The following is a 23,756-nucleotide window of genomic DNA, read 5'->3' on the forward strand; positions in this document are numbered from 1 at the left end:
ATATAAAAGTCACTTTTTTGTGTATAGTTGTACAGCTTCGCCTCCTGAATTAAGAAATTTTTTTCTTAAACATTTAGTGGTGTTTATTGGCAATTAGGTCCGAAAAAAGTGATTTGGCCGCCACAGTGTTTGACAAATATTTTCCAAATTTATAAGCTTTTACTGGCAACATTACGGTCGATTTCTTCATTGTAATTATTTTACTTGGATGTACTACAGCTGCACTTTACGGTAAAGATTTTCTTGTGCCAATACATTGCACAATTTTTTTGAAAAAAAAAAGAAAAGCATGACAGGCATACAGAAATTGCGGATGTGGTCCGGTCTCAGCCGGATTTTTGCAATGAGGTGTCCCACGTAAAAATACGACACAAGGTGCTTTTATAGGCCTGTTTCTTGGCCTTCCATTTCCGTCATCTAATTTTGAGTTTTCTTTTAAGCGAGAGAGAGAGAAACAACTTTTATTGAAAAGGGCAAGCGTAAGAGGAGTTTATCTCCCCTCCCTTAGATGGCGGCCAGGAGCCCTTGGGTCCTAGCGGCATCTTCGGCTTGCCTGATGACTTGTAGTTGGTGCTCGCTGTGTGAACTGAGCAGCGTGGTCTCCCACTGCTCCGCGTTCATACATGGGTTGTTCTTTTAAGCGGGACATAAATTTTTGAATTAATCATACGCAGGTCCATACGGTTTGCTACCCTGCACGGGGTGAGAGGGGCTAAAGGGGTTAAAAATAAAGAAAGAAGGGAAGAAAGCGTGCACTAGTTGCAAGCACACCTAAAGATGCGCAGCAAATCTATAAGTGGGCGTACAGACCTGTCGCCGTCAAGTAGAAACGCGCGCGTTGTTTTCGGCGCCAGCGATGCGCACGGCCATGGTCCAAAGATATTGGCTTCTTGAATGGTCTTGAGTTAAGCCGGTGAAATGCCGAAGACATTGGTGCTGGACGTTATAATGAGGAACCAATCCACAGTACGTGTTCAGTAGTATCTTCGGTCCCGCAGGATCAGCCATTCCAATCTGAAGGAGTAAGCTTTTGTGAATGCCACTCTGGGAGGCAGCATAACAAGGTTACATTGCGAAGTGGGAAAGTCGTGATGGCCCAGCTGAATATTTAAAGAAGGACCAAGTTTATCTAGGCGATACTTCAGGGAACTAGTAGAGGGACAATAAATGTGCGTAATTTACCGAGCCAGAAAAGAAAGTTTCATCGCATCGTCAGTTCTCTATAGTGGGATCGGAACTGCTCGGGTGAACCGCACAGCTCACTTAGTGGTCCATGGTAGCTTTGTAGTTGTTTGGGAATTTAAACCTTTCCGGGTGAACCATACAATACGCAGCTTTTTGCTTGTACTCGTAATCTATGAAAAAAGGAAGCAAGGACTCCTCGGTGACACGGGTATGCACGCGAGCTGTCAATTGCTTCCTCTTTCTTTTATTTTTTTTCTTGGCAGGAGCAGCAGAATGCGTGTTTGAGCCAGTTGGTAAATACTTGCCTGAAAAAAAAAAAAAAAAAAAAAGAACAGCACATCAGGAAACTACGCCAGCGCTCATTTGTTTCGTTTCCACTGGTTCTATTTTTAACCACTGTATCTTCCTTCACCTAGCAAGCAAGCGTTCCTGCTAGGCTTTGGCTTAAAGAATAATGTATGAGATCCCTTAAATTTTGAATACCAACGAAAAGAGCCCAAGAGAGCTTAGCCGCTGTCGGTTTACGCAGTAGACCTCAGCACAGCGAGACGCGCCGCGCCTTTCACGAGTGTACACTTTGCTGAGGAGCCTGAGGATGACGCAATCGGCGCTGAGTACAGGGCGTGCAGTGAACAAGAAGAAAACGAACGTAAAGAATACAAAAGAGCGTTCTTCGTCCGCATGCAGTCTCCACGACGGAAGCTGTCAGAGTAAAAACGTCGACATAGTGCTGAGCCTGCGCTACTTCGAAATGCCTGGAATAAATGCTTCTGTGTACAATAGGAGTATTTTGTTCGTCAGTCGTTCCTTCTTCCTTTCCACATGTCTGTTCTAATTGCAGGCGAAGCCAGGACTCATGATGAACATGTTGTGCTCCCTGGTAGAGACAGCCATGATCCACGCCCTCGGTGTCTATGTCTTCGGCCTGCAGTCTTTTCCCGAGTGGGCCAGAGAAAAAGAATTGTCACCCTTGCTGAATGTCACCGATATTCACGTTCACACGTCGATTTCAATGGCACAGAACTACACAAACGTACTTTCCGCCCTAACAGAAAGAGCAATAAAATAACCATCTATTCGACGGAAATGGTCTCGAGAAATTCATAAGGCGTGCATGGAAATGCACTATTAATCTGTGGGCAACGAATAAAATCACTGCCGCCGATGCAGAAGGGTCGTCGAAAAAAAGAAGAAGAAAGCCTTTTTCACGCACAATTAACATCTTGCTGTTTCTTCCTTATTTACTTCGCTTCTTCTTATCTTCAACTTCCTTTTCTATTCCCTCATTCCTAACGAGTGGGTAGGCTTTGTGCCCTTCTCGGTGGCAGTTTCCAGCCTGCTCCTTGCCTATTTTGTTCTCTGTGCATTGTAGCTGTGTGTTTCATATCAAATAATAGTAATAATGACTGCTGATCAGTTCTGCTCGTGTGTAGAACGCAACTTCAAGATTAGCGTAAGTATACCGTATCGAAGTTCTACTTCATTAAGCTTTTCATTCCTATGATTTCACAGTGACTTATCATAGGAATGAAAAGCTTAATGAAGTAGAACTTCGATACGGTATACTTACGCTAATCTTGAAGTTTCGGCTGATCAAATGGCACGTGCAGCTCATCAAAAGAATCGAATTATCACTAGTACCTCTAGCAACGAGTGATGCGCGTTGTTTATTGAACAAACTATGCGGTAAATTGTCCAAGGACACTTGGTTCGTAAATGATGCGCAGAACTCTCAATTATATAATATTGATCCTGGAATAGAATTCAATGTTCCGTTTAAAATTAACCGATCGGTTGAAACAACAGTACATAGGCTTCGGCTAGGCACTGCCTATACTAAAAGCTTCCTGTATAGGATAAGAAAAACTAATAGTGCTACATGCTCATGTGGAGAGGCTGAAGAAGACATAGAACACCTTCTTCTACACTGTAAAAAACATGATGCTCCCCGTAAGAAGCTTTCAGAAAAACTACATGGCTTGGATAGACGCCCACTATCCATAGGAAAAATTTTGGGTCCATGGCCGACAGAAAAACTACAAAACATCGCTGCGCGCGCCTTGGTCCAATTTTTGGAGGAATCAAAAATATCCCAAGAATACTAAGTTATATATTAGTTATTGCAGGCATTGTTATTATTAACAGGCACTCTTGATTACATGTTTACTGTGTCTTCGTGTTCATGTGGCATTTGTGTATGCGCACAAGACTGTTGATTTCACAGTGAAATCCATCAGAAAAATGGTAAAGTACGACTTAACCACAACCTACAGACATGGGTGGCGTCAGATTGCAATTCGAATGTAGGAGACAACATAATTCTGCTACGAGGAAACTCAAATACAAACTCCTTTTCCAGCATTTCAACCAGACCTGCAGCCGCGCGCTCCGGCAGTTTACTTGCGACAATGATATCCAGGTGGCGCTCGCATCCTCGGCAGGTATACGGAACTAGATGAGGCATGTGTATGCTGCAGTAATGATCCAGAGACCACTCAGCACATCCTAATGGAATGCGACGAGATCCACCCAGCGTGAACCGTAGGTAACGTGCAACTCCCAGAGGCGCTTGGGTTTAAAGTGGAAGGAAACATCAACAGATTAGCCGTAGAGATAAGCAAGCAAGAGACGATTCGAGTACTGGTGGATAAAAAGCAGGGGAAAGATTGATACGATGTGATCTCTTAAAATCATAGGTAATCGTACAAGGAAAATTTTAGAAAAAAAAGAAAGATTAACGAGAGGTATACAAGAAAATGCTAGATAACGTGTATAGTATACCCGATTAAATCAAGCAGGCTAGGTTACTATTTGTCGCCGCCCCGTTTTAAAGGGGATGCCAATAAATCATCATCATCATCAGGTCAAATTGGGACTTCGCCAGCTTAATGCGTTGTGGACACGGACGCGCATCGGGGCAATAGCAAACAATTATTAAAATAATAAAAAAAGGTGCTAGGGCCTTCACATTTTGATTTAATTAAGACCACTTATATTGCCCCTGGAAAAACGTCTTCCTAGCAATGCATTTCTGTTTAAAAGTGAAGCCGACTTTAAGGGATCAGTGTAAGCTGGCTTTCCCACGTCCTCTTTTGCAGGGAAGCCCACGATAACGCTATAGCGTTGCACTCTTAAAGGCGAAGTTTAAGCGTCCTCCAATTTTCCTGTCCTGAGCGGAGCGCGCGCAGCGGACCACCATTTTTACGAAACAACCATGGCTACCACCTGCAAGAACAGCGGCATGTCGTCGGCGTCGTCTTCAAACACGGCGCTGGCTCGTCTGCAGGCGAAAAAAGCCTCGGAGGTGTTTCACAACCGAAGAGGGCGTCTGTATATACTGCGAGAGGTTTCAGCAACGAGGCCGTTTGGCGACTATTTGAAGTGGGTGGCCGCGATCGAGAACCTGAACCGAGAGCTTGGCCACGAGCTGACGCAAACTACAACCTTGTTCGACAGGTGGCGCAGCAACGCGCTCAGTTCTTTACTCAGCTCTAGAGTGGCATGTAGGCTCCCTACTCAGCTCTAAAGCCCCTCAATGTAAAAGTAGCAAAACGCTTTGAAGAATGCCGCCTCCTCCTCGCACGCCCTGCACGAGGCTGACGCCGCGTCGGTATTAGCCCATGAAGGAAGAAAACCCAGGAGAGGCCCCGGCCAGCACGGGCGTATTGGAGAAAGTGTGGCGGAAGTCACGTGCTGTTTTTAGCAAAGGATCACTGGGACGGGTACCCCAAATGGCAACGTTGCCATAGCAACCGCGCTCCTGAAGCTTTCGCTGGTGCAGGTGCTCTCGGTCTCTGAAAAGTGAGATAAGATTTTTCTGCCGGTGTATTTCTCGCAGCATCTTTTGATCGCGAGAAAAGCTGACTTTGGAGTGTGGTGTGTAAGCTTGAAAGTTGTGTTTTGGGTCTCTGAGTCTGAGCGTCAGCCAGCAACAGATCCACCCAAGCAGTCACGGCCCGGGTCTTCGTCGTCTTCTTCAACGTGCCACGGAAAAGCACAGGAACGCGTCTGCTTCACTAAAACTGCTACAGAAGTTTCGTAGGCTTTGTTTTGACGCGCGTCAGGAGCACACACTTCCGGCGAGTCCTAACAATGCAAGTTCAAAGTTCGCGCCCATCTGCTCCGGCGAGCTGCAGAACCCCTGATTGGAGGCGCAAAGGGAGGTGGCACACCAACATGGCTGCGCTTCCGGCTTCAAGAACGGGACGTCAGGGCCTCTCCTGTTTTGTTTAAAGTCCCTATATAGTTTTGTTTCTTTCCTCCATGGTATTAGCCTAATAGCATCACATGGGCCGTCGCGCCGCCGGGCGCTGGCTGCGTTCGTTTACGATCGCGCTCCATCGCGATTTTCGCCTGATAAGCGCCTACCGACTGGCGAGGAGCACATGTTGGCGCCGTTGCTCTTCCCTGTTTCTTTGGTTTGTGAACGCCTGCAACTATGTTTTGCGGGAAGTGCCACGTCTCTTCACGGCAATTTCTATCACCATGACCTGCTGCGCCTTCGGATGCCAAATTAGTTTCAGCAAAGGCGTGTTGCTTTGGTTTGCGAACGCCTGGAACTATGTTTTGCGGAAAGTGCGACGTCGCTTCACGGCAATTTCTATCACCATGAACTGCTTCGCCTTCGGATGCCAAATTAGTTTCAGCAAAGGCAAGAAGCTTAATCGTTCTGTACGCCAACAGGCTTGAATGCGCGGGCACGCGAAATTGCGTGTGAAAACGTGATTACGAAACTTTTACGATTCAGCGTAATCGTTTTGACATTTGAGGCTCGAGCATGAAAACTCATCTTAGTAAAGCAACTCGGTCTTTTGTGGTTACTTGCTAGTTTTCTTTATAGCGAATAGCTTTGTTTGCCTCTTTCGTTATTGTTCGTCCTTGGTGGCCGCCGGGTGGATTTGCGATGCAAAGGCACCGATGAAAAGCGTGCGTGCTCTCCCGAAACCGAGTTACGGGGTGCATTCGTCGCCGAACGACAGTATCATAGGTCTTTGAGACGTACGCGCTAATTCGCGGGAGCTTGAAAGTATGTGAAGGTTACGATGCGGGGGTGGAGCACTCGCAAAGAAAACATGCGGTCACCCGCTCGTTCACTGGCTCGCTTAGTCGTCGTTAATTTAGTCGTTTGCTCGTTCGTTTAGTCGTTCGCTTGCTTGTTCGTTCACCTATTAGTTCGTACGGCCACTATGTCTCTGAGACGTACTTGCTGTAGGACGCTAAGGCTGGTGCGTCCGTGCCCTCCGCCAGCCTTTAAGCTTCATAGCTTATACGCGCCGCGAATTCAAGTGGCAAGGACGGAGCAGATTATTTAGCTTACTGAGGGTTTGCTGGAGGCCAGGATGTTGGCATTCGATCGTAAATGTGTTATTTACAAGCATTCGCAACAAGATCTTGCGACACGCCCTTGACAAATGTAGTGCACGCGATACATTCGGAATCATCATGGTATGGCGTTAGCGCTCGTTTAGATATTTATAAAAATAGTAATCAAAACAGGAAACAGAATCTAATGTCACTGAACTTGTATATATTGTCACGTAGTAGATGCGATGAACAAAACAGTCGCAAAACAGTGAATGACGAAACGGACTTTTTATTGGGCGAACCTGTGCCCACAAAAGCAAGTTGCACTCGAAGCACAACGATAGCGGCTGAACACAGTCGGCGTTCGTCGAAATCTGATCAGCGGCGAACTGCGCCGGCTTTTCTATATGAGTCATCGAGGGTTCTCGAGTAATCCATGGTGCCCTCGTATCTTCCAGAAAGTACTAGACAGTTCGCGTCGCTCATACAGTCAGATTACATAAGCGTCGGTGACAAGCGGTCACTGGTGAAAGATGAAAAAGTGCACGTGTCAATTTATATATATATATATATATATATATATATATATATTGACACGTGTACTTTTTTATCTTCTCTCTCTCTCTCTCTTCTCTCTCTCTATCTCTATCTCTATATATATATATATATATATATATGCATAGAAATCCTATGCTATACACGACGTTACTCGGCGCTAAAATGCCAACGCGAACGCTTAAAGCGCACGGCATTGCTATGCGTGCATTCACTCTGCGAAAGCTTGTCTGTTACTCTCAAGGGGTGTAGGCGGCGCCACGGTCGAGGAAGGAGCCGGAAAGAGAGGATAGATGAGGAGGAGGGAAGGTAGAGCAGAGGAGGAGAGTGTCGCTACTTTACGAAGTTTAAGAAGCTTTACTCAGCTCAAAGTACCGCCATCCACTCTCTCCTCCGCCTCCTCCTTTCCTAAAACACTTGTCTTCTTTCTTTACTTTTTTTTCTTGCGAAAGCAAGTCGATGGTGGTGCCCCTGGAAAGCTCCCTTTGAAGCTTTCAGCCGCTGCCGCCGGCGACGGCGGCTGCGCAGAGTGATTCGACATGGCTCTGAGGCCAAAAACAGAAAACAAAATATAAAGAAGTGAAAACGCGCACTATCATCTAATCGGAGATACAGGAGGGAGAGAAGCGTCGTTGTTCAAAGGATGGAGGTACTTTTCAGAAGGTATAAGGGTTTTAGCTCACCTCAAGCGAGCGCGGGATCGCCGAGCTAAAGCTCTTCCTTTCGTGCGGCATTTCGCTGCCGTCTTCGCTTGCACGCTCTTTCCGCTGACCTGTAAAGCCGCGGAGCTATAGCTCTAATTATACATGACTCGTAGACGATTCCAGTGGGATCGCTGGGTCTGGCGTGCATTCCAGATTGTACAACGTGATTCGCGCCGCGCATGCAATCTGGCTACTCAAGGTTCGGCCTACAACATAGACAACAGATAGAATCGGCCACAAGAATCGCGAATGTGCTGACACATGCAGGCGCGTCTTGCACCGAGAGATAACGTTTAACGTTCGTTAGCCGGTGAAAAGCGGTCACCGGAAAAAGATGAGCAAGGACAGGTGTCAATATCATGTCCCGTGGATGTGCCTCGCTCCACCTTCTACACTGGCCTTTGTCGTTAAGCGGGCTAGCTGGTTGCTAGATTGCTGATTGCTGATACCAACGCCCGATAGAAACTGGACAAAAGAGAGGACGCACGCCCCGCGAACGCTGGACCACCACCGTTTGTCGTGTCTACGTCCAGTTTACATTGCGCTGGTAACGAGAATCGAGAATCCAATGCCTCATCTCACATCCCTATTCCTACCACCCGACCGTGGGTGGCTGACATACGGTCACCGCACCTTAAGAGGCAGAGAACCTGGCAGCGTGCATCATATCTACCATCAAGTTCGTTAACCGAGCTGAACTGGATTGAGGCCCCGAGCTCAATCATCCGCTGAGTAACAATAAAGGTTCGTATATCTCCTATCTCAACACATTATCGGCAACTGCAAGTGTTCTTTTTCACGATTGTGTGACCGTGCATCATAAGTTTGTTGTAGTGGCTTTACTCGGTGGCATTGCTCATCGCAGATAAAAGGGTACATCGTTTGTCTCTCGTATCATTCTTGGTTTAAGCACTTTATTTTTTCCTTCTCCGCCTTCTATCGGATTTCTTCTTTGATCGAGTTTCACAATCAAGTGGCCACTACTATACACTGTAAAAAGCGCATATCGCACACTGGCTATCCTTTATCTCTCTGTGCAGCGTTTGATCATTTTCTTGATAATGTTATTATTTTTTAGAACTTGGTGCCTCGTAGAGGCACCGTGTACTCCTCTGCCCAGACTTGCAATAAAGAGAGAAACATCCCGAGAAGAAGCAAAGTCACAGCGATACAAAAATCGCTCGACGGCGAATTTCCGCAAATAGGAGTCATGACACTCGCACCACAAGTTCACACCCTTAGTTTAAAAGCCAGAACACAAACCCAATGCAGACCATGTGGAAAAGATAGCAGGAAAAAAAAAAGAGAAAAGCAAAAGATAGCGACCGCCCCAATAAAAGTACATACAATGAAAAATGAGCATACTAGAGCACATACCTAGAATTGTGGACTCTGTGTAAAGCGCGGCCGCGTTCTCCTGTATACACTTCGGCAAATAGTAAGCCTGCCGCTAATACCTTTCAAGAAAACTACAGGTCCTTGATGGATAACTTACGTCGTTCGACAAATTATTGTGTGCGTGGCCAACAGAGACATGAAAAATGTAGGCAGTGCGGGCATTGGTAAAATTTCTTCCATAAACAATAACCTCGGGAAACATTAATAGAGTTTCTAAGAAAGGAAAAACATAACGCGATAGATGTTGTGCTTTTAACCAAGTTATTTGACACTTACTCAGACGTATACGTATGGATGTTTCCAGCATGAAAAATGAAAAAGAATATGTATAGACAGTTAGACTATCAATTACGTGTATGTGTTATTTTTATAGCAGCAAGCAATAATGTTACGCATGCAGAGCTGTGGCCTTTTAACGCTAACTATCTCAACCGCTTTTACTGTATATGCAGCTGGGTAAACTGAGTCGATATGTGTCGGTTCGCAACTACGTAAATTCAGAGCATCGAAAAATACTGAGACAACTAGCGAGAAATCTACAGAAGGATTCTGAACTTCAACTCCTTCTTGAAGAGCCCGTGCTTATGATCAGATTTTATTTTTGCCATTTAAACCGCAGCTAGCTTGTAGGGACAATGTTCCACTTTTTAAAGCGCAACTGCTTTGTCAAGAAAGTTAATTGACGGATGACTGACACATCCCTTTGATGCAATATCCTTGCGCTTCAAATAACGATAGCGAGGGCAAACGCGGAAAGTTATGCAAGTTCACTCATAACTGTGTCTAGTGGACTGCTATGCACTCTAATGTCATGTTCGGGTTGTTGTTTGAGAGCGCTCTGGCCGGGCTATACGACGTTGGTGATAAGTAGCTCTTAAGCTGTATTAAGAGAACAATCGGAAATAGAAGTGATGCTCTTGCTTCCTTGTCATCAGTGGAGCCTTCTTATACGTGGTAACACTAACGCTTATAGTTGCTCTATTATATGCCATTTGTAGCACTGCGAGAGCGCTCTGAAACGACCACACGAACATATATAAAAAGCTGGCGCCCTTGGAGGTTTATTTTGTCCCCAAACAAAACCGTCATCTTTATTGTGTGCTTTTTGTTTCTTGAACGCATGCGCGACCGATACTTTCCGGTCACGAACGGTATGCGCGTTATCAGTGTGACATACCATTCTTGACTGGAAAGCGGTGAGCGCAGAGTTTTCAAGAAAGGAAACCTCCAGCAAGACAGATGATTATTAACCCATTATGACCCATTATAAAACTGCCAGTGCGATTTTCCTCAAAGTTCGTGAATAATGTAGGAATAACACAAATATCACGTCTTCGATAAATTATCGAGAAGTATTTATTGGTTCTCAAATCTAGTACACTGGGCGCATGGGGTTTCAATTGCCAATGCACTCGTCATTGCGCTCCTACCTCCTTATATGAAATTTTTGAAGCACCCTTTTTCGAGGCACAAAGTGCCCATGCACTTCTCACTTCTCCATGATGCTCGGGCGTGACGAAATCGGCATCGTGACGCTTTTTAAAATCTTTTTCCGGGTACTGAACGTGACCATCCACCATAAGCGTCCAAATACACGTACAGTAACGCTCAGAAGGTACGGCGACGGCAACGCCCACATCGCGAGTACGGCTTAGGTGTCCTCAATTTTGGCGGAATATTATTGCCGGCTTTGCAACCTACACTAACCGCTGACATCGTTCACGGTGAAAGCATAGGTGTCGTCACTTTCCGCCTCATCCATATCTTCAGCTGGTTCATAAATGTCCTCTTCTATGTTTGCTGCACTCTCAACTGCATCCAGAGCATCGCAAAGCGAATGCGTATTAGTGAACATCACGCGCTCTTCCACGCACACTTGCAGGTGTGCGTGCTTGGATACCCATATGAGATTACAATGCATATACAGTTATTTTGTCGTGATTTATTGCTAAGCTCCCACTGGCTATACTTCGTGGTGCTATAGTATGCGCGCCGTTTTAAGGTGGTATGCCGATGCGTACATTGCCTGTAAGTAGCTCCAGAGATCAGTGGCTTGAATGAGCAATGTTTTCTTCTTCGCCAAATAGCGAGGATGAGAGACAAAGAAGCGATGATGGTAACTGCACGTAGATGATGGTAACGGCACCAGACCCAGCACTGGCGAAAGCGGGAACTTGGTTGAAAGATAAGAAGCAGAGAAGTTCAGAGTATGCACGGACACAATTAACACGCAATGAAGCGTGCGGCTCTCAGTTCATCACAAGTGGTCATACGGTGTATGGCCGTTGGAGAACGCCACAATAAAGAGATGACCTGGCAGTCGCGACTACGGCCACCGAAGCCATCGGCGTAACCAAAAAAAAAAAAGGTTGGATACATTCACAGGTGGGCGGACGCAGCAAACCCAGCTTCTAACTTTTCACAGCTGTAGCAGTAAAACGCGCCGGAAATGCTTCACTCGTGGTTACCGCTTCAGGGCTGCTCCTCACTGGTCTCTAAATATGCGGTTCTTTCTAAACAGTGTTTCAGTACTGGGGAGAGCGGTAGCGCGAAGCAAAAAAAGAGCATGCCGACGAGACAAACGACGACGAGCGCTCGTCGTCCAGTTGTCTCGCTTCTCGCCACCGCTCTCCCCACGCTAATAGTGACATACTAACTATATAGCCTAAACCACTAGTCTTTTGTTTGTGTTTAAGTAGTGACGCATCCTGCATTACGGTTTTCTCGCGAGAAGTGGCTGGGGGAGTTAAGGTAATGCGGAGACGGAAATTGGAGGTGGCAGCAGCGTGTGCAGCCTTGAAAGAGATACGTTATGCGTCACTGTAAAAGGAAGCACGGAAGGAATTGAGACGATGACAGCCGTCGACTCATCTGCTCGTGCTTCTCGCTTGTCGCATGATAATCGCGTTGCAGAGTCGTAGAGCTCGGATTGTTTACCCATACACTCACAGCTAAAATATGCGGTGAAATAGAGTGGGGGAAACGAAATCGATATCAGCGCTTGTATATGCGCCTAAACAAACGCATGAAAGTATCCCCGTTTATTTAACGGCATACTAAAGCCTTAAGATGAGTTGACTCTTCTCTAGCGTGTTCTCAGGCGTGACTTCTTAAACTCAGAAAGCGGATTGTGTTGTTTCCGCAGGCTTCTTGAACTTCGAAGTTGGGCGGGAAAATGTTTTTGCCCACCGCTGGTATGCTGCTTCAAAAGCCTCGTACCGTTACGACGTCATTCAATTCACCATCCTATTAGCGTAAAATAGCGTACACGGTTTTAAGCGGAATCAAGGCTCATCGAACAAACGGGTCAGAAGGGGAAAATTCTTGAGAAGTCATCTTCGGCTGGTTCATGTCAAGGGCTAGTGCTTCGCATCGACTGAGGGCCGGCGATATCGCTACAGTGAACTGTAGTATCGGTGAGGGCCGTCGTGTGCTCTTCGCTGCCAACAGCTAAAGCACGCTCGTTTGAAAACGGCAAATGAGAGCCTGTGTTTCGGTGCTTTTTCTACGTCGAGAGCCCGTGCAGGAGCACGTCTCAGTGCCACGAGTTTAGGATGTCTCTCGTTCCCCCCCTTTTTCCTTGCCCCTATCCAAGCCCATGAAAAGCAAAAAGATAACAAATGTCGGTGTAAGCCTGTTCCTAGAAAGCACAATTTTAATCATTAACCTATATTATTAAGCACATGCTCTGGGAGTGCCCCTCTTTACAGCACCACACGGGCCACGTATTGATGGCGGAAGCATTTTATTCATTGGTCAAGAGCCACGAATGGATTGATCAACTCCGGGCAGTCCAGAAGGCCCACGATGCGGCGGTGAGGCTTGGCCTTCCCGTCCCAACGTAGGAGTGGCCCGCGGTCTTGCCCCTATAAAAACGGGGTGAAGATTCTTCCGGACCTCAATAAATTTTATTACCTACCTACCTATCACTCGTGAAGCAGAGAATGTGCGTTTTATTATGGTTCGATCCAAACCGCCTTGGCCACACGGATTGACCGTAGTGAAAATTGGTTGTGAAATTGGGAGGGAAATTGGCCATGTATCGTTTGATATGATAACGCACCGTCCAGTATATAAATAAGAAAAATGCTTGTGTCTGACCCGAAGTTGAAGAAAAAGTGTGGGTTTTTAATTTTGTGCATCGTTTTAATATGGTGTGTATGTGTATATGGTATGTCTGTATGTATGCGTCCGTATAGTTGGTGACATGTATTCTTTCTTTGGAAACCTTGTTAACCCGTTCGTTTGAAGTTGTCATTCATTGTTTGCCCAATATGTGCGTTCTTACTAATAAATCTCCGAAGGTTCTACCAGGCTGCAGCCTTCAATTCTCTGCACTGTGCTTCGTTGCTTAGTCAGTGGTCGTCGTAAAAGCTTAGCAGGGGTGTGTGAGATAAGTTTGATTTCCTTAACATGCACTTTCCGAGAGGAGTAGGCATGTATTTGGGGAACTCGGCAGACCCTGCGAACATCGCACCTGCATTCTAAGTTCTGGCGTCCCCAAAATTCGAATGAGGGGACCGTTATCATTTGAAGAACGTATGAAATTTCATAGATATATCGTACCTGAATTAACCCACAATCCGCGGATTTTCCAAACAGTGCCGGACGCCGGAATTAACCACACATGAAATAAATCACGCTTTTTGTCTTTTATTAATACCGTATTCTTTCGTAAAAACCAGGTAAATATTGCACATATATATATATATATATATATTGTTACGTGTGGAAAGACACACACGAAAGAAGCTATTTACAATATATTTACACTGGAACCAAAACCGCCAGGCCGACACCTTGCTCGAGCCAAAAGCCCAGACACACTTCATCGTCTTTCTCGCGGCGGCTCGTCTCTTTAGCATCTCTAGATGGTATCGTAATACTACCCCCCGGCGGCGAAAGCACCGTCACGGTGCAGTTAAATATCTAAGGCGCTTGGAGAGGTGTAGGGTTTGAGTCGGGCCACGTGGACAATATCACTGGTTGTCCCAGCGGAGGACGTAGTGGGCGTGGCTAGAACGATTTCATATGTGACATCGGTCACTTGGCGGAGCACGCGATATGGGCCTGTGTAACAGAAGAGCAGTTTTTCACAAAGGCCCACTTTACGCGATGGTGACCAAAGCAACACGAGGGTGCCGGGCGCAAAACGCACATCACGGTGACGGAGGTCGTAGCGTTGCTTCTGTTTGTCTTGGGACACTTCCAGACGAGCACGTGCAAGTTGACGAGCATGGTCAGCACGGGCGATAGCATCACGGGCATAATCGCTAGTTGAAGCCGTGGTGGACGGAAGCACAGTGTCTAGTGGTAGCGTCGGTTCTCGGCCATACAAGAGATAAAACGGGGAAAATCCAGCAGTTTCAAGACGGGAAGAGTTGTACGCAAAGGTAACGTAAGGTAGAGCCAGGTCCCAGTCACGGTGGTCGGTTGAAACGTATTTGGATAGCATGTCTGTAAGGGTGCGGTTCAAACGTTCAGTGAGGCCGTTCGTTTGTGGGTGGTAGGAGGTGGTAATTTTGTGCTGTATTGAGCAGGCACGCATGATGTCGTCAATGACTTTGGACAAAAACATACGGCCGCGGTCGGTGAGCATTTGACGCGGAGAACCATGCATCAAAATGATATCGTGTAGGAGGAAGTCCGCAACATCAGTAGCGCAACTGGTCGGAAGAGCGCGTGTTATGGCGCAGCGGGTCGCGTAGTCCGCAGCGACGGCAACCCATTTGTTTCCTGATGTAGATTCCGGAAATGGGCCGAGAAGGTCTAAGCCGACACGATGGAAGGTTTCGGCAGGGATGTCGAGCGGCTGCAGGTAACCAGCGGGGAGCTGGGAAGGCTTCTTGCGTCGTTGGCAAAGCTCACAAGCGGCGACGTAACGCCGTACGGAACGTGCAAGGCCCGGCCAAAAAAAAAAAAAAACGGCGACGTACTCGGTCATAGGTTCGAGATACGCCAAGGTGTCCTGCCATTGGAGCGTCGTGAAGCTCTTCTAGAACGGTTGAGTGGAGGTGTTTTGGTACTACAAGTAGTAACTCAGAGCCGTCCGGATGAAGGTTACGACGGTATAGAGTACCGTCGCGGAGGACGAAGAGGCGTAGAGTAGCATCGGCCGGAGCGTGTTCAAAACGGTCGATGAGTGCTCTGATGTAGGCATCACGACGTTGCTCGTCGGCGAAATTAAGGAGCTTGGATACTGAGAAAACGCAAGCAGCAGCACTGTCAATATTAGAGCAGTCAGAGTCGTCAACAGGGTAACGCGACAAGCTGTCAGCGTCTTGGTGCATGCGGCCAGACTTGTACACCACGGAATATGAGAACTCTTGTAGCCTCAAAGCCCATCGACCAAGCCGGCCTGTAGGATCTTTTAGCGATGAGAGCCAGCAGAGGGCATGATGGTCAGTGACTGCGCAGAAAGGACGACCGTAAAGGTAAGGCCGGAACTTCGCAACTGCCCAGACTACAGCAAGGCATGGGCTCCTGTATCGATCAGCGCAGTGACAGGACAGCCGTCAACGTCAACGTCAAGAAGGTTTTGATTCGTAGGCAATGTGAGCAGAGGATTTGAGGGCAGGGTCGACAACGCAGCTTCACCTCCAGAAGCTGCAGCGGTTATTTTTCCGGCTGGATCCGGGAGGTGATGGGCGGCGAAGAAAAGCGGCGGGGTTGGGGCGAACGAGACTGATGGCGTCGAGGTGAGGGCGAGCGGCTGTAGCGAAGGTTCGGAGATGGGGCGTCAGCGGCAGCGGGTTCGTGACGGGTAGCATAGGGAACAGTAGGTCGAAAGGTACGGGAATAAGCGTCGGCGTACGTCCGAGTAGGTGGTGGCCATCGGTTGCGGCAGTGACAAGCGACGTGGCCGATGCGACAGCAGTGGAAGCAGATCGCCTTGTCATCAGGGGTACGCCATTCGGACGGGTTGCGGTATGGAGCAGAAAAGGACGGCCGGGGACGAGGAGGGCCGCTAGAGAACTGATGAACGCTGGGTTGAGCCGTTGAACACACGGAGTTTAAACCCATGTGCTCAAATTCCTGCCTGACGACGGCCTGAATCATGGCAATCGTGGTTGCAGGCGGATCGGGAGGCGTCGCGGAGAAGGCAGGCGAACTGGTGGCCTCGAGCTCGCGGCGAACAATACGAGTTACGTCGTCACAGGTGGTCGTCTGATGCAGGCGGCCCTCACATGTCGAGCAGCAGTGTTTGGTAGCCGCGTGATGTGGTGTGTGATACGGCGGCTCTTAGCCTGTTCAAGGCGACGGCATTCTTTTATAATGGCGTCGATAGTCGACACGTTGCCGAAAACAAGCAAATGGAAAGCGTCGTCGGCGATGCCCTTTAGCACATGTGCCACTTTATCTGCTTCAGACATGGTGTCGTCAGTTTTGCGGCATAGAGCCAAAACGTCGAGGATGTAGGAAACGTAGGGCTCCGTAGATGTCTGAACACGAGACGCAAGAGCCTTTCTCGCGGCAACCTTGCGCCCAATGGGGTCGCCGAACAGTTCCCGTAGCTTTTCTTTGAAAATGTCCCAACTGGTTAACTCATCTTCATGCGTTTGGTGCCACACGCGTGGGGTGCCGCCGAGGTAAAAGATGGCGTTGGCGAGCATAATCGTTGGGTCCCACCTGTTATTAGCACTGGCGCATTCATATAGCTTGATCCATTCGTCAACGTCCTGTCCCTCCAGGCCAGAGAAAACACCGGGGTCGCGATGTTGGGCAACCGTGACGATTGGAGCAGGCGGACGAGCCGAAGCCGTTGCAGATGTGGTCTCGTCACCGGGAGGCATGGTGACAAGCTCGATGTACCGACCACTTCGGAGTTCCGTGGCGAGGACGGGGATCGCAATCCTCCACCAGAATGTTACGTGTGGAAAGACACACACGAAAGAAGCTATTTACAATATATTTACACTGGAACCAAAACCGCCAGGCCGACACCTTGCTCGAGCCAAAAGCCCAGACACACTTCATCGTCTTTCTCGCGGCGGCTCGTCTCTTTAGCATCTCTAGATGGTATCGTAATAATATATATGTGTCAAGAGAGAGAGAGAGAGAGAGAGAGGTGAACTACATCATGCGACATGAGCACCCAGAGGTCACCCCTACAGATCAGATATACTTCTGGAGCCCCTGATCTGAGTGCCATTGCATTAGTCAGCAAGAATAATGCCTGCATTGCCAGCAGAGCGCCAACTTCAGGTAGTGATGATGACCCACGTGATAACCTGATGCTTTCAGCACAGCAAAGAGTGGATGTACTAGCAGCTGGTTAATATATCATCGCCTGAAAGATGCGGTCTTGGGACATTGTCTTGAGTGGTTGGCAGTGGCGTGAAACTTCTCCTCGGAGCTGCTACTGGTGGTCTGTCTGGAGTTCAAGAATCATCAGTAGGGTTTCGGGCATTAGGAGGCTCGGAGTTCTTTAACACAGGTGAATCTCACCTGCGACCTTGGAACTTTTTCGCTCTGTTGTGGAGATGAGCGCTGATTACTGCGACGCACATGTCTCGTTTCTTTACACTATGTCAGGATTGGGTTAGGGCCACCACGATGCCGAATTGCAAGAACTGTTTGCGCTTCTCAGCTGCTGCCTTCTTCTTCGGACACTTCGCGAATGAAGATGGATGTGGATCATTCCAGTTTACACAGGAAGGTTGTCCTTCAGAGGTACTATCACGCTCAGTACGGGCTACATCGCGCGACCACTTTGCCACGCGCTTTCGCATTGTAGTTCATACTGTGCGCGAAAGTAGTCCTTGCGACTATGTGATTCTTCATATACCTTCCAGCGCTGCGGGCCACAGCGGTATTCAGCAAGGTGTCCGTGCCGCCGACTACAAAAGCATTGTACAGCCGCGAAATATTCCGTTACTTGATGGCTGGTAAAACCTACCTTGACACGGGTAGGCATAAGCATGAGAGATCTAAAGTGCAAAATGACACTTTTCTAGTAGAAAGCCTCCGCGTTCTTTTTTCTGCTGCGATTACTATTGGCTCCGAACAAAGATAACTCCAGCGTCTTTCAAATATTCCAAGAGGTTTGTATCGCTGTAGCCCAACCGAACGTTCCTTATGCGGCAGACATTTTTCGAGCAGGATACCGGAACTTTCGCGTCCACGTGAATCCCTGCCAACGTTGTCGTCGTTAGTATCATGTTGGCTGCATTGAAAGAGGCGGCCCTTCTCAACACGCATCCATCTTTCGTGATGCGCGTCTCCAGTAACTTTTCTTCGGTCACAGTGAGTACATATTCTGATGCCATTGCGTTAGCGTTTACCCTCCAGATAAAATATAGCGCTGAGAGGGGGGGGGTGATATACCCGGAATGCTCTATCTATCATCCTTATTGCATCCGACCACAGTAAATATATGGGTGCCCGGTGGTCCTTTTTCGGGTGCATACAATTCAGGTTTTTTTATGCATCGGCTTTATCATTGCCTTCTGTTCGCGGAAGTTTGGCCGCGCAAGTGCTGATCGGTTGACTGTTGGGTTGGCCATGTTCTCAGGTGGCAGCACTAACGTTAACTGCAGAACCGGAAGGACTTGAATGAGGTAAGGGCATCATCGGCGCAGAATAGTCCTGCGTGGCGCATCGTTAGAATTGGATTTCTGCAAAGTGTCTCGCTCCTCAGATCCTTCCATGACAACTCCATCAACAGGGGAACTCTTAGACAGAGGACCACTGGTACTAGCCGACGCTGCCACCCTTCATCCGAGCCGAAGACAGGGCTTGAGGGCCAAAATGACTTGGCGACAAATATAGCGCGTATGTAAGGCGACCGATAATGGCCCATCAAGGAGGAATGAATCGTCCCCAAGATTGGACCATTAAGGAAGGCTAAGCTTCGTCGGTTTTTCGCTGTTATCTCCAGTCACGAAACATTGGACGCACTGTTGACGATACCCGCCCCTGTAGCCCAGTGGCGAAAGCAGTGCATGCTGAGCGCAAGGTAGCTGGTTTGATCCAGGCCGTGGCAGCCGCATTCCAATGGCTGTTAAATGTAAAAATTTTGGGCACCGTGCGTTGGGTGCATTGTAAGGAACTCTAGGTAGTCTAAATTATTGCGGAGTTTCCCACTACGGCGTGCCTCATAATCATATGGTGGTTTTGCGCGCGTAAAACCACCGAATTTATTTTTAAGCGAAGCTTTATACGCTCACAAGTGTCGGCGGTGGTGGTTGTGTCACGCTGAAAAGTGGGCCGCCTGGCGATGGGCAGAAAGTCTCCAGCTCAATGGCTTATGCCAGGGACAAAGAAGAGAGAAAGAGAGGAAGAGAGAAAGAATGACACAGAAAGAATGAGAAAGAAAAAGAGAGAAAGAAAGATAAAGAGAAAAAGAAAATCACGCGTCAGAGAAAGAGAGAGGGAAATGAAGAAAGAGAAAGACAGAAAGAAAGAGAAACAAAGAAAGAGAGAGAAAGGAAGATGGAGAGAAGGAAAGAGGGAGAGAAATAAATGAAGATAGAGAAAGAAAGATGGATAGAGAAAGAGAAAATCCTCACGAAGGTCAAATAGACACACGACAAGCTTCGCTTACCGCCCCTTTCTCGACAGGGGAAGGGCTGGTGATTTTTTTAAACTTCTCTCTTTATTTAATTTTAATCACCTATTGACGAGGCGCATTGCGCTTAGTTCTACTTCCGTTACGCGAGAAAATTCTTCACACAATGTCTCAACCATTGCGTGTCTGTTTCCTCAAAGGGCAGGTTGCAAGCAGTGTTTCTCTTTTTTGTGAGCTAAACATCAAACAGAGCTCCGGCTACACCCAACAAGGCGGTCATCGGCTTCTAGATGTCAAGTGACAAAGAATGCTCTGTTAGCCTGCCTCTCGAGTTGATACCACTTAGAGCAGCGGGGCTGATATGAACCGCCAGATAGCCTTGTCTGTGGACTAACTCTATTGAGAGCTGTCTACACAGTGGGCTTAAGATAGCCCCTTTTTATAGAAAAGCTTAAAAGGCATTCTTTTGATGGCATTAATTCTTTTATTACATGTGGGTTAAGTCAATCTCATGTGAATGCTTGCGAGGTCCATCAGACCATTGCTCCTTTTCCAAAGTTAGGTCGCTTGATGGCTGTCACCGAACGAACTAAGGGACCCTGCAAAACTTGGGCGCTGTCCTCACTATCGCACGTCGAGTATCTAATAAAGTGCCTACACTTCGGCGCCTGGCGAGCTTTACGGGCGTGTGCGTCTGGCAGTTTCCAGGATGGTTTTGGAATTAGCCTGCTGATGGGTGGTGGAGAAAGAGGAGATGAGGAGAGCGCGTAGAGGAAATCAGGAAAAGATGACAAGCAGGGGGCTTAAACGCTTAGGAAAACAAAATTACATGCCTCGTAAATTTGTTATAAATGTGTAGTATGTGCTATTAAAGCAATTGAAGCAAATCTGCGGCGCTGGCAGTTGCCTGGTTTCTTGTTCAAGAGACATTCGAGAGAAAAAAATGTTTCTTTAGTAGCCAATTACCCTTCTAACAAATGTCTTCATTACGATAATAAGGGGATTGTTCAACATGAAAATGCGCAAGAAGGAAATACAGGTGGCGACACCATCTTGAAATTCTGGCACTATCTCAGCGTGATGTCACTTTTCTTGACGGCGTCTGACTCGGGACAATTATGGCAACTGTTTGTTTGTAAGAAGGGGCTACATCATCATCATCAGCCTATATTTTATGTCAACTGCAGGACGAAGGCCTCTCCCTGCGATCTCCAATTACCCCTGCCTTGCGCTAGCGTATTCCAACTTGCGCCTGCAAATTTCCTAACTTCATCATCCCATCTGGCTTTCTACCGACCTCGACTGCGCTTCCCTTCTCTTGGTATCCATTCTGTAACCCTAATGGTCCACCGGTTATCTATCCTACGCATTACATGGCCTGCCCAGCTCCATTTCTTCCGCTTAATGTCAACTAGAATATCGGCTATCCCCGTTTGTTCTCTGATCCACACCGCTCTCTTCCTGTCTCTTAACGTTAGTCCTAAGAGTTTTCGTTCCATCGCTCTTTGTGCGGTCCTAAATTGTTCTCGAGCTTCTTTGTTAACCTCCAAGTTTCTGCCCCATATGTTAGCACCGGTAGAATGCAATGATTGTACACTTTTCTTTTCAACGACAGTGGTAAGCTCCCAGTCAGGATTTGGTAATGCCTGCCGTATGCAATCCAACCCAATTTTACTCTTGGCAGACACGAATGCCCTGCTTCGGTGCGTTATGCGGAACTCTACACTTGAGTACTGGACTAATCCTGATCGACGACACAAGAGACTGCACAAATGGGACCCAGAAATGAAGTTCCGCATGCCTCATAAACTGAAGAGGAAGATAACAAGTCTGCTACACCGGATTCGTCTTGGTGTTGCACTCACGAGGCGTTATACACATATCATCGGCTGCAGTGACACTGGTCCCAACTGCGATCACTGCCCAGTGCCAGAAACACTTGAGCACATATTTTGCTCATGCCCAGCGTACGCGCGAGAACGGCAGAGCCTCATTTCAACTATTCAGCGAGTGACTAAAAGACCAATGTCTCACGAGATTGTCCTAGGTCCTTGGCCTGACGCCAACAGCGCAGCTGTGGTCATCGAAGCGACTATAGCCTTCCTTCAAGCCACTGGACTCCATGCACGGCTATAGTATGACCTCAACGGGATGGACATGTACATACGCACCTCCTAATCTTATCATCATCATTCATCGCTCTTTTTATCCCCTCCCCCCTTCCCCAGTGTAGAGTAGCAGGCCAGAGCAAACTAACGCTCAAGCCGACCTCTCTGCCTTTCTTCAAATAAACCTCTCTCTCTCAATTTTATTCTTCTGTAAATTTCTCGTGATCAGGGTCCCCTGTGAGTAATTGACCTAGATAAACGTACTCCTTTACAGACTCTAGAGGCTGACTGGCGATCCTGAATTCTTGTTTCCTTGCCAGACTATTGAACATTATTTTTGTCTTCTGCATATTCATCTTCAACCCAATTCTTACACTTTCTCGATTAAGGTCCTCAATCATTTGTTGTAATTCGTCTCCATTGTTGCTGAATAGGACAATGTCATCTGCAAACCGAAGGTTGCTGAGATATTCGCCGTTGATCCTCACTCCTAAGCCTTCCCAGTCTAAGAGCTTGAATACTTCTTCTAAGCATGCAGTGAATAGCATTGGAGAGATTGTGTCTCCTTGCCTGACCCCTTTCTTGATAGGTAACTTTCTACTTTTCTCGTGGAGAACCAAGGTAGCTGTGGAATCCTTGTAGATGTTTGCTAAGGTATTCACGTATGCCTCCTTTACTCCTTGATTACGCAATGCCTCTATGACTGCTGGTATCTCTAATGAATCAAATGCCTTTTCGTAATCTATGAAAGCCATGTAGAGCGGTTGATTGTACTCCGCAGATTTCTCGATTACCTGATTTATGACATGTATATGATGCATCGTAGAATATCTCTTCCTGAAGCCAGCCTGTTCTCTTGGTTGGCTGAAGGGGCTACATTGTGTCCTAAATGAAATGAAGATTTAACTAGCATGTTTCGCGAACTTTGACTGGGCCAATACACACGCTTGTGTCAGAAACATAGCTGTACAAAAACACGATAGTCCGCGTGCTAACGCTTCTCGTTATCCCAAGAGATCCTGCGTAAAGCGGCCACCAGCAAAATTCATCGAACAACATCGTTTGCCAGAGTACCTGGTATTTCCATCAGTTTTTTTACACTTTTGGCGCGACAAGCAGGTATATCCAATTGTAGTTCGAATGTAACATTTCGCACACGCCCGGGTTGCGCTATATATATATATGTGTGTGTGTGTACAATACCTGAAACTGAGTCTTTTACGCCGCCCAAGATTTTCTTCACAGGTGGCCTGTAAACTGCATTCATCTTAGTTGGTTACATTACTGTAAAAGAAAGCCCCCCCCCCCCCCCCCCCCCCCACAAAATCACGTTCCATTGCACTGCTGCGAAAGTGGATTACCACCGAAGCAGTTTAGCACACGGCATAAAGGTGACACAGAATTTAGATCAAAGGCATCAGCAAATTCTAGTTCTCTTGAGCGGTGACGGCGGTCACCCCGAAGAAGGCACACGCACACACACACTTTTATTTTGAGCGGCGGTTTTGGTCGGGGGCATACATTCGGGTGGAAGACTACCGCCACCTCGGGGAGCCGGAGGAAACTAGACACGCGCGACGGGACCGCCACTCCGGGAGAGCGGAAGGAAACTAGGCACGCAAGCGTATGGAACGACGACAAAAGTAGGGCGGTGCGAGCGTACACATGGCCGACGCGGGTCGCACAGCAGGAAAATCTTTGCGAAACCCTTATTATCTACCTGAGAGTCTACTGACTTTGAAAATTGTGCCTATTGATAACTAATCTACAGAAAATTCATATCCCAGTGAGGAGACGTATAAGTAGGAGGAGCTTGATGTGGGCGACTTGGTGTAACATACTTGAGCAGTTTTTTTTTCTTAAACATGTATAAGCTTTTGTATAGAATGAAGTGATGTTGCATGAAAATCGGCAGCTGAATTTTTGCACATGCAGATCTGTTGACGGACACGAAAAGTGCGTAAAACCTAGTCATTGACAGCTTCGCTATAA

The 23,756-nt window shown here is 47.4% G+C and overlaps 1 protein-coding gene across 4 annotated transcripts in view; it reads left to right on the forward strand.

The window, feature by feature from the left end:
- LOC119445993 (solute carrier family 13 member 5-like) overlaps window positions 1-23,756 on the forward strand; it is a 383,695-nt gene that overhangs the window by 40,579 nt on the left and 319,360 nt on the right. For 3 of the 4 annotated variants that reach the window (XM_049663799.1, XM_037710293.2, XM_037710294.2), the window contains one exon: window positions 2,027-2,282. The exons of the other annotated variant lie outside the window; for it this stretch is intronic. In XM_049663799.1, the coding sequence (XP_049519756.1) occupies window positions 2,027-2,254 (228 nt within the window). In that variant the 3' untranslated portion in view covers window positions 2,255-2,282. Of the gene's footprint in view, window positions 1-2,026; window positions 2,283-23,756 lie in introns of those variants that run through there. 4 annotated transcript variants of the gene reach the window in all.

The sequence above is a fragment of the Dermacentor silvarum genome, chromosome 3, assembly GCF_013339745.2.
Source record: "Dermacentor silvarum isolate Dsil-2018 chromosome 3, BIME_Dsil_1.4, whole genome shotgun sequence".
Taxonomy (NCBI): domain Eukaryota; kingdom Metazoa; phylum Arthropoda; class Arachnida; order Ixodida; family Ixodidae; genus Dermacentor; species Dermacentor silvarum.